Genomic DNA, 16,521 nt, shown 5'->3' with positions numbered 1-16,521 from the left:
GGGAATGCAAAAGATTGAAATTATGTTTGGGCCCAATATTTGGGAGAAAATTACGGCCTACTTGGCCGAAAACGAACTCCAAACGGCCAAAGAGGGCGAAGATTTGCAGCAAGAGGTGATCGAGAAGCCCGTGGAAGGATCCACAGACGATGGTGTCGAAGACCAGAGATTGGATTGCATTTATGATGATGAACTGTTAGGCTTCGAAGAAGACCTATGGGATCCACTACAAAAATGAAAGCGCAAGATCCCCTCGAAGAAATCGACTTGGGAGATGGCACTGTCAAAAGACCTACTTATGTAAGTGCCAAAATCCCTGAGGGATTCAAAAATCAAATTGCAGAGCTACTAAAAGAATACAAAGATTGCTTTGCATGGGATTACAATGAAATGCCTGGTTTAAACCGGGAGGTGGTGGAATTAAAATTACCGATTCGACCAGACAAAAAGCCAGTCAAACAAATTCCTCGTAGGTTCGCTCCACAGATCCTACCAAAGATCAAAGAAGAGATCGACAGACTGTTGAAATGCGGCTTTATCAGGCCTGCAAGGTATGTAGATTGGCTAGCAAATGTAGTTCCAGTTAAAAAGAAAAATGGAATCATAAGGGTATGCATAGATTTTAGAGATTTGAATCTCGCTACCCCTAAAGACGAATACCCAATGTCGGTAGCAGAAATGCTAGTAGATTCAGCGGCTGGTTTCGATTACTTGAGTATGCTAGATGGATACTCTGGTTATAATCAAATCTTTATTGCAGAAGAAGATATCGCTAAGACTGCATTTCGATGCCCAGGGGCATTAGGATGTTATGAATGGCTAGTAATGCCATTTGGTCTAAAAAATGTTGGTGCTACGTACCAAAGAGCGATGAATTTAATGTTCCATGACTTCATAGAAAATTTTATGCAGGTTTACATTGATGACATTGTAGTGAAATCTTCTTCGGAAGAAAGACATTTGGAACATTTACGCCAATCATTCGAAAGGATGAGGCAAAATGGATTGAAAATGAATCCTTTAAAATGTGCATTTGGGGTTTGTGCAGGTGATTTCTTAGGTTTCGTCGTGCATAAAAAGGGAATCGAAATCAACCAGAACAAAACCAAGGCAATAATCGAGACCAAAGCTCCTTCTACAAAGAGAGAGTTGCAGTCTCTACTGGGAAAAATCAACTTTCTCCGGAGGTTTATATCAAACCTAAGTGGTAAGACACAAGCTTTCTCACCATTACTCCGACTAAAGAAAGATGATGTTTTCAAATGGGAATCAGAGCACCAAAAAGCTTTTGATGAAATCAAGTCATATTTGGTAAACCCTCCGGTTCTTTCTCCTTTGTTGAAAGACAGGAGAATGAAGTTATATATAGCAACGTCAGATGGCACCATAGGAAGTATGTTAGCACAAGAGGACGAACATGGCACAGAAAGAGCCATTTATTATTTAAGTCGTGTGCGCGATGATGTTGAAACAAGATATCATCCTAGTGAAAAACTTTGTCTGTGCTTATTCTTCTCATGTACAAAACATAAGCATTATATAAAGCCTTTTGACGTTTATGTTTATTCCCATTTTGATATCATTAAGCATATGTTGTCAAAACTAATTCTACATAGCACAGTCGGAAAATGGGCTTTAGCATTGACAGAATATTCATTGACTTATCAATCGTTAAAAGCTGTCAAAGGCCAAATTGTGGCCGATTTTATTGTAGATCATTCAGTAGACGAAGTTTTGACAACTGAAATAAAAAACCACCCATGGATCTTATATTTCGATGGTTCAAGTCATAAAAATGGTACCGGCGTAGGAATAATGATAGTTTCGCCCAAGCACCATGTATTTAAATATATGTTTCGAATCAATCAACTTTGTTCTAACAATGAGGCTGAATATGAAGCCTTAATTACAGGTCTAGAAATTGCACTCGCACTGGGGGCAAAATGCATCGAAATCAGAGGAGATTCTGAACTTGTCCTTAGACAGATGACAAAAGAATATAGGTGCGTTAAGGAAAGTTTGGTCACCTATCATGCAATAGCCAGCAGATTGCTAAAACAGTTCACTCACGTGGAAATTCGGCACATACCTCGAATAGAGAACCAAGATGCAAATGATTTGGCGCAGAGGGCCTCTGGATACAAAATACCGAAGGACCAGATGCAAGAGGCGATAGAGATTAGAAACAGACGAAATTCGATAGAATCGTTCTCTAGCAAATCGTTAACGCCAAAACTTGGGGGGACTGAAGCATGCCAAAAATCCATGAAAGGTACAAATTTTGTCGAAATTTTTGTCATTAACGATTTAAATGAAAATGATTGGCGAAGACCTATAGTGAAGTATTTGGAAAATCCAGATGGAGCCACCTGTCGAAAAGTGAAATACAGGGCCTTGAGTTATGTAATAATGGGTAATGAATTATTCAAAAAGACTTCAGAAGGAGTTTTGTTGAAATGCCTAGGTGAAACAGATGCGTATCTGGCTGTTTCTAATACACACGATGGAACTTGTGGAACGCACCAAGCGGGCCATAAAATGAAATGGCTTTTATTTCGACAAGGGTTATATTGGCCGACTATGCTAAAAGATTGCATAGAGTTTGCAAAAGGATGCCAAGGATGCCAAAAATACGCTGGAATTCAGCGCGTCACAGCAAGTGAACTTCATGCGATAATTAAACCTTGGCCATTTAGAGGGTGGGCTTTAGATGTGATAGGGGAAATCAAACCTACTTCATCGAAAGGATATAGATACATCTTGGTAGGAATAAATTATTTCACAAAATGGATAGAAGCAATTCCTTTAAAAGATGTTACTCAGGAGGAAGTTATAATTTTCATCCAGAAGTTCATCATAAATAGGTTCGGTATTCCAGAAACTATAACCACAGACCAAGGATCCGTATTCACTGGTCGAAAGATGGCGAAGTTTCTTGAAGAAATAGGCTTTAAATTGCTAACTTCGACACCATACTATGCGCAAGCAAATGGTCAAGTTGAAGCAGCAAACAAAAATATCATTGCCATTATCAAACGCAAAATAAAGGCAAAACCAAAAAATTGGCCTGAAGTCTTAGGCGAAGCTTTGTGGGCATGTCGAACATCACCCAAAGAATCGACAAACACTACACCTTTTAGGTTAACATTTGGTCATGATGCTGTGTTACCAGTAGAGATTTTGCTTCAATCAGCCAGAATCCAAAGGCAATGCGAAATACCAGTTAATCATTATTGGGACATGGTCATAGACGAATTGACCGATCTCGATGAAGAAAGATTAACAGCGTTAGAAGTCCTTGCAAGAAAAAAGGAGAGGGTAGCAAAAGCATATAATAAAAAGGTAAAATCAAAATTTTTCGCCCAAGGAGATTTGGTATGGAAAGTCATTTTACCAATGGATAAGAAAGATAGAGTTTTGGGAAAATGGTCACCCGGTTGGGAAGGACCATGGCAGATATTGAGAGTCTTTTCAAACAATGCATACGAGATCGAAGAATTAAATGAAGATCGAAGGATCTTGCGAATAAACGGAAAGTACTTGAAAAAGTATAAACCGACATTACAAGAAATTAAGATCATACAGGAGTAATTCGAAAAGAAAGTTCAAACATAGCATTTCATAAGGCCAACTAATGGGCGGTTTACACAAAAGGAATTCCAAAATGGGCTCTAAAGAGCGCAAAGTAAACCATTACAAAAGAAATGCTACAAAATGAAACTTAAAAGAAAATTCTAAAAGGAATTTTTCTTCGATGGAATGACCTACATAAGTTGGCCAAAGCCAAAAAGGTCGAGAAACCATCTTATCTCACTATCGAGACGACATCTAAGGCAGAAATGCTGAAGGTTATATAGTTCATCCTCAGCAGGATGAAACCCTCGATAGTTGCGTCTTAGCCCATCTCCAGGGCAGTTGTGCCAGTTGTTGCAGAATCGACGACGAATTAACTGGAGGGGCAGCAACCTCTTATACCAGCCTAAAACGAAGCGAAAGTGGGAATCCCCTCCCGTTATTTCCCTGCGATAACGCACAACATTCCGCGACTTCAAAAGAGACCAAAAGTCATTGAAGAGTTCAGTGGCATCAGGAGTAATGCCGTCAAGTGCCCTCAGCATTACATCAAAATAGAGTGCGCTCGCAGAGCCAGCATCCATAACATTCCTAAGAAAACGCTTGACGGTAGGAATGCATGGCTCAACATCTAGCATATGCTGAGTGCATCGCAAAATACAAAACATGGGATTCCGATGATCCCATAAACGAAGCTTGAAATCCAACTTCGGATGGGTAGGTTTGAGATCTGTGAGTAACTTGATGCAATCATCCCCAAAGGCTCTTGAGACTTTACGGTCTCTACAGAGAGCAGCAATTCTCTTGTTTTGTCTTTGAAAGCAAAAAAGATCAAGCATGCTATGACTAGCAACCTTTGCAGCAATGTCTATGATCAGATCATCGCTGAAGCAACTTATGAATTCCATAAAGAAGTTTTGTGTTTGGAAGGATGTTTTAAGAACACGAAGAAAGGTGAATGAGAGATGAACAAAACAAGACCAAGAGGATGGTATTTATAGTAAATGGGAAGTTGAAAAGTGGTTTTTCTTTCTCTTTGAAACTTAAGCGACGATTCTTTTTCTATGATCATCATAGATCAGATGAGGACACGTGGCATCAGAGTGCTATCGTGATTCAAAGAACCTTGAGGAAGAAGTTGTAAAAAAGCTTTATGTTTTATCTTCCCTAAAAAGAATCTCATAATTAGATTTTTTTTAGAAGAGTTACGGTTTCCAAGACAAGTTAATCCTACCAAGGTAGGAAGAGACTTTTTAGTTTCTCATCATTATAGTTGTCTTGAAATTTGTTCCATTAAGAGATAAATTGAATATATATATATATATATATATATATATATATATATATATATATATATATATATATAACATACTCAAATAAAACATTGGGTTAATGTTAAAACGGTTGCTAAACCGTTACAAAATAAATACATACACAATAAGAAGGAACAAAATAGAAACAAAAAACTTCCATAAAAAGTTCGATACAAACTGTTTACATTTTGAAACCAGAGGTGAGTTGATACAATTGCTGTTTTAAACCACCAAGTTTTTCATCGAGGGCTTTGCCATTATCAGTGAGGAGTATTATTTCTTGCTGAGAAGATTTTGATTCCTTGATCTTCTTGATGGCAATTTGAGCCTCTGACTTCATGAAACCTTCTTTAGCCAAAAGTTGGGCTTTCTGATCCTCTAACTGCTCAATTTTCGCCTTATATCGGGCAATCGAGGAATCAATTTCTGCCACTTGAGATTGGATCACAGGGGTTTCTTGTCGAAGGGCCTCAAGCTTAGTTTTGAAATCAGCAATCTCATCCAAAAGCTGATCATATCGAAGGGTTTGTTCTTCAAGTTTAGCCTTGCCATCTTTTCTTTGAAGACACCCTTGCTTAATGCTTTCTAAAAGGGGTTCTAATGCTTTGAAAAAGTTTTGGAATTTGAGACCTGAAGGAAGATCCATGAGTTTGTGCAGGAAGAAAACACTGTTATGGGAAACACACTTCGCTACTCATAGCCAAAATAAAAAAATAAAGGGGTTTATGGAAAAACACCTTTAAAGCATTATCACCAACACAAGAATGAGCACTGTTGGGATTTGAATCTTTGCGAGTCTTCATCTTTTTTGGGCTAGGTTGGCCTAAAGCTTCTTCCACTGCATCTATCTTGATGACCGGAGAATCATGTTTTCTCTTCCTGCGACCCTCTTTCAGTTTGAGAGGTTCAGAGACAGCAGGTCTTTCAGCAGCATTGGGAGAAATTTCAACCTACGAGGAAGTTTAAACTCAAAGATCCCTTACGAGAAGTATGGTTGAAACAAATCGAAAATTAATTTACCTCATCCTCGACAGTGGGAGCTTGCTTTTCCTTGGAGGATTTGTCAGATTTCTTCCTTTTGTCCGTCTTTGAAGATTTCTTTTTCTGAGACGTCTTGTCAGATTTCGATTTGGATGTTTTTCGAGAGCTATCTTCTTCAGGGTATTCTACTTCCCCTGAAGCCAAAGGAAGTGCTACGAACCATAAAACGTAAAACAGTAAGTTTTCCTCTTTTATTTAATACAAGAGATTCGAGGTTTGGTTAGATTCTACAAAAACAATCGAAAGATTTCATACCTAACCTCATTTCGGACAAAATTCGAATGTATGGATGGTTTAAGTGTAGATGGCCTCTAAAAGTGTACAAGCTGTGTTTAGTTGCAGTCACTCTGTCCTTTTCCCTCTTTATAAATTTTTGTTTCATCCCCATTAGACTATCACAAAACAACCATTTGGGATAGGGTGGCCTAAAAGCCAATGCCAAATGACTAGTTGGCAAAACGGGAAACCTCGTTTTAAAATGAAGTGCAAAAAGATATTTGCTGGGGGTAAAAGGGAGAAAAGACATTGAGGGAATTTTGTCATGAATTTTATCCCTTAACGTTTTAGCCGCATAATAAACTGTCCTCTTTAGATGAAGAGGGTCATATACAGTTTGAAAGAAGTTTTGAAAAGCTTGAATTTCTCGAATATGCGTACCTCTATTTTTCTTCGATTTCCTCTGCACAGTATGAAAAGCAAGGATCAATTCAGGAAGCAGAGTATCAGGATCTATACGATCGGTTTGGCGCTTGAAATAGCACTGCCACCATCGATAGAATGTTTCTGTGCATGCAAAAGATGAAGTATATGGCTTCGGTTCGAAAATGAGCTTTTGCCGCTGAGCCCGACGCAAGGTAGATCTCCATACATGCTCTATAAGAGGTTGCCTCAAATCATCTAAACACTTGTACAATGAATCTGGCTTAATCTGAACTAAGCCAAATTGTCTGGATACATGGTTGGGTTGATAGCCATACACCCCGTATGGGCTTCCAGCAGTCACTCTGCTAGATAGAAAGGTGGGAGTAAGATAAGCTTCCCAGATGGCATTAACATCTACCTCATCTTCAGTAGAATCAGTTGGAAACTTTGCTGTAAACCATGTAGGCCCATGAGATCTAGTGGTAAAAGGAGTCATCGAAGGTGTGAAGGATGTGCAACTTAGAAAAGCATTGTAAGCCACTGCAAATAAATCTGGAGAACTCCTATTACCATATTGGAGCATGGCCAAACCTAAACCTTCGATCGATCTATCATTGTAGGCTTTCGAAAGAGCAGGGGGCAGGTGTACTGCTAGTTTTGTTCTAAAAGTGGCCAGAAGCCATAATTGAAACAACCAGATGGGGCCAGGTATAATAAGGTTGCTACCAGGTTAAAAATCTTTTATGCTAGACACTGCTTGGTTCAGACTCTCATATAAAGATCCTAAGATGAGCTTACTTAAGCAAATATCTCTCCCTTCATGCAATTGAATTGCCAGGGTTGTAAATTTCTTAGGGATCTTAATCGATCTTGAGCAGAAAATATACATAGACAACCAATAAGTCAAAAAAGCAATATGCTCCTGATCAGACACTTTAGTACTAGAAGTGTTATGATGGTCAATGATGAAATTGCCATAAGCAGGTCTCGAGAAATCGAAAGATATTTCCGATGAATGAGTGTCAGGATCGAAGGTTTGGCCTATAGGTTTTAAACCAACTAAACCGGCAACGTCTAGTAAAATGGGTGTGAGCATTCCGCATTTTAAATGAAGACTATTAGTTGAGGGGTTCCAGAAATGGAGGGCAGCAATGATCATCTCATTATGATATTTGGGTCCCTGACGGGATAGCTGAATGAGATCAAAAATTCCCATTTCCCTCCAAAAGGAACCTTTGATTTTTTTCACTTTATCCAGCCAATCAAGGTATTTCTCGTTGTTTTCTATCTTGGGTTCGGTTCTAAATTTAGATTTCAAAAAGCTTAGGTCATATGGACCTTTTGAGAAAATGAGAGGCAATTGTTCCTCGTTACAAGGGAAAACAGTATTTAGATTTTCTTGATCATCGGAGTCATCCGGCAAAGACCCTAGGTATGCATGCGATGAATTTGGGCATGAGATGATTACCTGGGATTTCCAGATTTTGTCTTCAGCTTCTTTGATATCCGATTCTTCCATAAATTTAGGATTTTTGGGAAGATTGACATTAGTTGGTTCATGCTGTTTTGTTGATTGAGAAGAAGAACCTTCAGCGCGCATCATGAGGTTGCAAGTTTTTGGTTAAGGAACGATGAACAGTGTTGAATCGTAAGGAAGAAGGAGGATACGGTGAAAAGAGTAAAAATACTAAAAGGAGGCAAAGTGAGAGTAAAAGTATGACCCAAGGTCATATATAGCCTTTGATGTTTGACAGATGTCAACGATCGCATGGAACAGTTGTTTTTTGATGGTTCCCAATAATAAACATGGCCCACTAAAGCTATGATGGAGACGGTTTAAAAGATAAACCTTTGAAGTGCCCTTTTTTCAAAAAGAATGACGTCATGCGAAGGAGTTATACTTTATCGAAAATTTTCAGAAATGTCAAGTTTCTCTTGATTGAAAAAGAGTTTAAACAAAACGTTTCTGGGGGGCAATTTGTTAGCCGATATTTGTGAAAATGCTATCATTTAATGCAGTCAAGGGTTTGACCTAAAGGAGATGGATTTAGCTTTGTAAAGAAATCTATCAAAAAATATATCCTCAGCAGGAATCGAAGAAGCCGGTTTTAATTCGATGGATAAGGGAAGTTATCGAGGCGCCTTCAAACTTTGTGGATAAGATCAAAGATAGCAACGGCTAGTTTCGATTTTCAAATCGAATAGTTATGATTAGGCAGTTATAGAATTATTTGTATAAATAGAAGTTTTTCTTAAGAAAAACGGGTCACAATTCAATCATACTAAAAACTTACACTCAATACTGTCCGTATGGAAGCGACAAACGAGTCACAAGTTGCAAAGTATGAATATGTGCACCAATTTTCATTAAGTCTTTACAAATTCAATACAGTTCTTTGAATATTGTTGTAATTTTTACTTAATCTTTTTGAAGTGTTTTCTTTTACTATTAGCTTTACAGAATTTCGATTGGATTCGACACACTTGAATTCAATTATTTATCTTTTGTTCTTGACTTTTACTTTATCAAAATACTTTACGAACAAGTATTACGTTTACATTCATACCACAAAAGCACAATATGCTCCTAAGATTTACTAGTTGATCTTGCAAGTAAACTTTATTGAAACCAGCGATTGTTTATCAAAAATCAGTGTAAACAATACCCCTTTCTCTTCTTTGGAAGTAAAATTTTTCCATAACGTTTCAACAATTTCTTCAGTTGAAGCAAAATCCTCTTTTAAATGTTTAAATGTTTTAAGAATCAACAAACATATTTAAATCGTTTCATCTTGTTATCTACTAATCAATTTTGTGAGAAATGTTTCAATGAGAATGCTCTCAAAAACAATCTGGATCACAAAAAGAACAAGAATGGACTTTATCTTGGATGAACTTTTAATCATTAGGATCAAGAATTTAATTACATGGATTTTGTCTCACCAAAAGAAGAATAATCATATGATTTGATTTGGTAAAAGACAAAAGATACTTATTGGCTTTAAAAACATATTTGACCCATTAAGAAAATGATTAATCTCATGAAAATAAATAAGTGACATAAGCATTGTAACGTCTGTTTTGATTTATTTAATTATTTAATTGAGTCTAGAATTTATTAAGAAGAATTTAGAATATATTTATATGATTATGTGATTTATTAAGTGGTTTATTATATTATTTAATAGAATAAGATTAGAAAATAAAATAATATTGAGTTTAGGGGTTGTTATGAGATTTTAGAAAGTTTGGGGGGAGAAAGAGAAATAAGATAAGTTAGATGGTGGAGTTATAAGTAGGAAAGACCTAGTTTTAAAAAAAAAAAATAGAACGTATGACCAATTTTGGAGAAAAAGGGAGAAAAAGCCAAGAGAAGGGAGAAGACTAGAGGGGCTGCGATTTTATTCTGTTAAGGTAAGGGTGAGACTTGCATTCAATTCTATTAAGTCTGTAATTCTGATGATTAAGTTTAACAAGTGTAGGATTGGTTTTAGAGAATTTGAGAATTAGGGTTAAAGTGAGAAATTTGGGATTAATTGATGAAAAATTGTTAGATTGATGTAGGAACTGTTTACAGACCTTAGATAATCCATAGTATGATTACAAAAATTAGTTTTGAGCTTTAAACCATGTGAATAGGTGATTTTTCGTGAAAACTGCACTTCTGCCCGAGCCAAGATTCATCGCTCGCCTCCCGAGTGATGATCCTCGCCATAGCGAGTGATGAGCTTCATCGCTCGCCTCGCGAACAACTTCTTCTCGCCTCGCGAGTCTTACCCTGCAGCTCGCCATAGCGAGTGGGACCAGTGAGTCAACATGATTTTTGTAGTTTTGAACCTTAAGTTGAATTTTAGATGATTTCGGGTGCCTGAATATGTATAATAATGATTAGGCAAGTTTTTAGATTGAGATTGAACCTGAGAAAGTTTAAAAATGGATTTTTGAGTGAAAAATGTCAAGTTCCCGAGAGCACCCTGTACTTGCAGAAAAAGTACAATAAGGTATTATGCTAACAACTAAAGTAAAATGAAACAAATATTGTGAATAAACTGTTGAGTACAGGTATTATGGTCATACCATACAACCCCACATTCTACCACTATGGTCTACGGCGCTGATGCTATGCTCCCAGTGGAAATTGACACCCCAACTTGGCGAAGGGATAATTTTTCAGAGGAAGCAAATGAAGTGGGAATTCAATGCACCATGGACATGATTGACGAGGTAAGGGAAGCAGCACACATTCGAGAGTTCGCAGCTAAGCAAAGAGCCGCACGGCGATATAATTCAAAAGTCGTACCTAGGAGCATGAAGGAGGGCGATTTGGTCCTAAAACAAGTGGTCGCCCCAACTAGAATAGGGAAGTTACTATCTAGCTGGGAAGGTCCTTATAGAGTGAGAGAAAAGCTGCAACATGGAGCCTATAAACTGGAAGAACTCGATGGAAATCCAATACCCAGAACTTGGAATGCTGTTAATCTGCGGCATTATTATAGTTAGAATATTATTATTTATTATGGTTTACTTTGTCAGCTATAACTTTGAACAAATATTATGATGAATAAAAAGGTTTAGGGGCGCACTCTTTTTCCCCTGCAAGGGCAGGGTTTTTAATGAGGCACCCTAAATTCTTTAGCAATTTTTGTTCTTTACTTTCATTTTTTATTTTGCAAAAAAAGGAGAAGTATCGACAGACCGCCCAAACTGGGTCAACCTTTTTAAGGCTCTGACTCGGCGGCCCAATAAAGGAGAAGTATCGACAGACCGCCTAAAATAGGTCAACCTTTTTAAGGCTCTGACTCGGCGGCCCGATAAAGGAGAAGTATCGACAGACCGCCCAAACTGGGTCAACCATTTTAAGGCTCTGACTCAGCGGCCTGATAAAGGAGAAGTATCGACAGACTGCCCAAACTGGGTCAACCTTTTTAAGGCTCTGACTCGGCGGCCCAATAAAGGAGAAGTATCGACAGACCGCCCAAACTGGGTCAACCTTTTTAAGGCTCTGACTCGGCGGCCCAATAAAAAAGAAGAAGATTCATAAGTACTCAAAGAAATTAATGATTCATAAGTTCACATAGAATATAAATGGCGAGGACCGTCTTTGCAATTTAAAATATCTGGTTTGTCGGTTACATTAATCGATTGCGATCAAAAGCACCACAAAGGGTAGAAAGCGAACCCTCAAGATGTTATAAGCAATATTTATATTATGAACAAATTGCTCATGAAACTTAAACTTCATCAACTGTTATAAGTTAAGGACGCCCAAAGAGGACGCCCAATCTGGGTTGACCTTTTAGAAAGCTCCAAACTCGTCGTCCCGATAAAAAACTTAGTCTTAAAAACAACAACGTTATGAAGAAATTAACAAAGTCAGCACGAATTTAAGAACTACAGAGCAAACGTTGTTACAAGAAGATTAAATAAAAACAGTCTCCAAAGAACTGTTATATAAATTAAAGTTGTTCGGAATAGATAAATATTCGCTTACAAGCATAAAGCATCACAAAAAGATACTTTCAACAGCATAAAAATCAAAAGCGATGCAAAAATTCAAATATCAAGCGAAACTCTTGTTCTCATCCACTAGCTCGCCATCTTGGACAATCTTCAAAGAGTTCAAACCTAATAAATCTAAGTCTGGATAAAAATGCAACGCTTGAGACTTCGCCCTGTTGAACCCATCCTCAAAAAAGCTAACCAGGGCCATTTTCCCATTTCAACTTCGTCCTTAGATTTGTCCAGGTCGCCCTGTAACTTAGCATTCTGAGCCTCAAGAGCTTTTTTCTCTCCTTCCCAGACAGATTTCTCCTTCTCCATATCAGAAACCGTCTTCTCAAGAACGGACTTATCCTTCAGAAGCCCTTCAACCCTTTCTTCAAAAGCAGTTGCCTTGTGTTTAAACTTTTCCACATCTTTTACGGAGTCCTGGTATTCCTTTTCCAGAGCTTCATGTTTTCTCTCCATGGACTGAATGTACAGCAAAGTTCGAAGAGTGCTGGTCCCTGCGTCTTGCACTAGTTCGTCAAACTTTCCATGGAAGGCAGTATCTTTATCCACGGCTGAGAAAGGAACGTTCTCCTCCATCTAGCTGCGGTAGTCGAAATCTTGGTGCCAGAACGAGGCTTCAAAAGCCGCACCTGCCTCAATCGACAAAGTTCTTCCGCCTCCTTTCCTTCCTACTTTCATCTTCTTCTTTGCGGTAGAGAGGGTCAGGTCATTCACCTCGCCGCCAGTCACTTCAACCTCAGCAACTTTCTCTGGCACTACATCTACATCGCCCCCGGCGGGTTCAGAACTGGAAACATTTTCTCTTTTCTTGGCTCCTTTGCGAAGGATGATTCCGGCTGGGTCACTCGCTATATGTTCCCCGGAAGCATGCTTCTCTTTAAGAGCTTCCAAGTACTTTCTCCTTTCCTTTCTAGATAGAGGCAACATGGGTACTGTGTAAAAGGAAAAAAGAAGGCGTGTTAGTCAAACGATTATATAAAAGACGAGGAAAAATATACAGGAATAAGAATACAAATCGATTGAAACTCACAAAGGTACAATTCAAGATCCTTCGAATCCCCTTCTTTATTTAAGAGTTTTCGAAGATCGGTGTGAAGCATCCGATCTAGGAAACCAACTACGCCCTGTTCATAAGGGGACATTTTCTTATATTCGTAACCTGAGACAGCCACAGGGTTAGCAGTCCACCCTAAAGGAAACTTTACCTCACCCACGACGCTGGCGACACTCACTGAGGAATTTTTAGACGCTTCGACTCTGAAGAAACTCTTTTTCCAGTCTCTTTTAAAATTAGAAGCGAAGGCGGGGAAGAGCTGTTTTCCAGGATGAGCGCTAATGGGAACCCAGGAACCTTTATCTACTCCTTTGGTCCCATAAAAGTGAAAAAAGACCCCAGTAGAAGGAATCATGTCTAATGCTTCGCATAAAATTTCAATGCCGCGAATAAACGCCCAGCTGTTAGGATGAATTTGGGTAGGAGCGACATTTAGAAGGCGCAGTACGTCCATTTCAAAAAGGGTAAAAGGTATTTTTACCCCGAACTCCTCCAGAACCGCGCCGTACATGTGAAAAATTTCCTTTACCCCTTTTGGGCGCATAGTGCACACTTTCTCACCGGGCGGACAGGGTGTGAGGATAATGTCTTCCTCTCTCATGGTGGATGAAACCAGAATTTTACTCCTAAAGAAATTAACTTTTGATTGATCGTTGTAAGCAGATTCATATTGCTGAACGTCGTCTGAAAAGCATTCTGTGTCTGATTCCAGATATGCAAGCTGAGTACCCTTTCCACGAACCATTTTCGAAGGGGAAGTCGCGACGTCTCCTTGTCCGAGAGGGTCTCCTGAGGTTGAATATAGCAAAACACAGTCACTATCATCATATTCACTACAGTCACTCTCGCTAGAAATATCGGAGAAAGTCATATGGCTAAAATAAGTAGAATCGTACACCTTCCAATCGATTAAACCACTCCCTCGAGTGGCATGCTTCAAACATTGCAATCTCAGTTTTTGCCTATCTAAAGGGTTCGATGGAGGTAGTTCTCTCCCTCTCTCATCACACTCCCTAACTACTATCATGGATAAATAAAAAGAAGAACAAGGAAAAAGGGAAAGGAACGAACAAGTTACCTGAGTATGCAACCAAACAAGTCAGAGGCGGAAAGGGAGTTTTTCTCTTCGTGAGGAAACGGAAGCGACGAAATGAAATGAGAAGGGAAGAGTTTTCCGCCTCTTTTTAAGGGAAAAAGGTAGCTCTCTCGAAAAACGTGCCGATTCAGCGGATCGTTGACACGTGGGACAGATCGAACGAAAAGGTAACTCGCCATCAGAACAGCAAAAGTCGGAAGATGTGGACCGTTGGATGAAGGGGACAACATAAACAGAACCATCCCACCCAAACGTATTAAAGCGTCCAGACCGCATAAAGAATTAAAAGCACCACGCCTTGTACCAAGACTTGTGCTTGGGGGCTGTGGACCGTCATTATATTCCTAAGAGTTTAGGGACCCACAGGAAGGACTTAAACACCCTCTGTAGGGACCTAAGAGGTTCTTTAGAAAGTCTGTGAAGATTGGGCGCGTTATCCTATAAGACGTCGCCACGCTACAGACTTCAAAACCCGCCTAAATATATTCTTTAGCTCTAAAGCACCACGCCTTGTACCAAGACTTGTGCTTGGGGGCTGTGGACTGTCATAATATTCCTATGGACCTAAAAGACCTCCAAAAGGGCTTCTTAGACCCTCAAAAAGGGCTTAGCGCCCTTGAAGAGAGCCCAAAAGCCCAAGGCGCAGAAGCCGCCTTTCTAAACCTCTAGAACCTTCTAGAAACCGCCCAAAAGGCCTAAATACCCCTATTACTTGGAGACTAAGCAACCAAAACCCAAGCCCATAGAAGGCTATAAATACCACCCTTGAGAACACTCTCAAGTATCCAATATTCAGTCTAAACCCTAATAGACGATTCTTAACCCTAGAATCCTTATTGTACTTTTTCTGCAAGTACAATATGTATACTTGTGTTTTTGCTCAAAATTGGTGAAGTATAATGTTGTTGTTGATGAATTCACTTCTGATTGTTGTTGTTTTTGTTATGAGATGTTGTTTTGATGATTGAAACCTTGGGTAATCTTAACCATAAAGCTTGAAGTGAACTTTTGTTGTTCTTGAGAACTTTTATGAAAAGTGTGATTTTGTAAATTAATGTTTTGGGTCATGTTTTATATGGTTCTGAGTGCCTTAACATGTATAGAAATGGTTAGACAAGTTTTTGGATCGAATTTGGGCATAGGGAAGTCAAAATTGGGATTTTGGGGTGAAAAATAGAGTTTTCCCGAGAGCTACCTGTCATAACTCGCCATGGCGAGTGGATTTACTCGCTGGGGCGAGTAGCTCTCTGACAGCACCTCCTGTTTCATGTTCTTGCATCTTTTTCACACGTTTCTGTTTTGAATTGGCCTTTCGTGTAAACATGAAAGTTGTAGATAATTTTGTAAGCTGCATGAGTTGGTCCAAGTTGATTAAGATGATGAAGTCCAAATTATTGGATTTGGACCGTCATAATATTCCTAAGGACCTAAAAGACCTTCAAAAGGGCTTCCTAGACCCCTCAAAAAAAGGCCTTGGCACCCTTAGAAAGAGCCCAAAGGCCCAAGGCGCGTATTTCCCATAGCGCCGCCTTACTAACCTCTAGAACCTTCTAGAAACCGCCCGAAATACGTAAATACCCCTATTACTTGGAGGCTAAGCAACCAAGACCCAAGCCCATAGAAGGCTATAAATACCACCTTTGAGAACACTCTCAAGCATCTAATAATCAATCTAAAACCCCAGTATACTGAGAAAATCCTAATTCTCTTTACCATACTTTTTTGACAAGTACAGTTGGCGCCCACCGTGGGGCCTCGGTAAAACTAACCTAGGCCACCCCTCACCTCTAAATCGCAAACCTAATCGCAATTTAGAAAGAAAAATCACAAAACTCTAAATCGCAACCCTAACCGCGATTTAGAAACGCCCTTGCCCTTTCATCACCGTGATGTCTGACCGATTCGATGACGGCGTCGTAGAGGCAATGAAAGAGCTCATCAGCCTGTGGGTCATCAATCCATCTCGCCAAGTTTCACATCGTCCCAGGTTATATCTTTTTATTACTTGCGATATCAAGTATATAATTGTTTTTATTTACAAAGACGGCTACGATATCAGTTGACTTGGCGAGGAATACTTCGCCCATCAACATCACATAAGAACATTATTTCTTAACGTATTTTCACTTTTGATTTGAAGAAATTATTTTGCCCAATATATTCGATGAAAATCTATCGCCTGATATATTTTGAGAAAATATTTTGGTTTGAAGAAATGTTTTGGTAAAAATATTTCAAGACAATATTTTACAACTTTAATCTCCAAGGCTCTTATCGGTTTTGGTTTATTT

General features: G+C 38.9%; 1 protein-coding gene across 1 annotated transcript; it reads left to right on the top strand.

The window, feature by feature from the left end:
* Positions 1 to 234: 234 nt before the first annotated feature.
* On the top strand, positions 235 to 3,591 carry LOC112422796 (uncharacterized). Its single transcript, XM_024786466.2, has one exon. The coding sequence runs from the start codon at positions 235 to 237 to the stop codon at positions 3,589 to 3,591; it is 3,357 nt and encodes a 1,118-aa protein (XP_024642234.2).
* The last annotated feature ends 12,930 nt before the right edge of the window (positions 3,592 to 16,521 follow it).

The sequence above is a fragment of the Medicago truncatula genome, chromosome 6, assembly GCF_003473485.1.
Source record: "Medicago truncatula cultivar Jemalong A17 chromosome 6, MtrunA17r5.0-ANR, whole genome shotgun sequence".
In the NCBI taxonomy this organism is placed as follows: Eukaryota; Viridiplantae; Streptophyta; class Magnoliopsida; order Fabales; family Fabaceae; genus Medicago; species Medicago truncatula.
The sequence above is the reverse complement of the archived record's forward strand: the minus strand, read 5'-3'. Positions and strand labels throughout refer to the sequence as shown.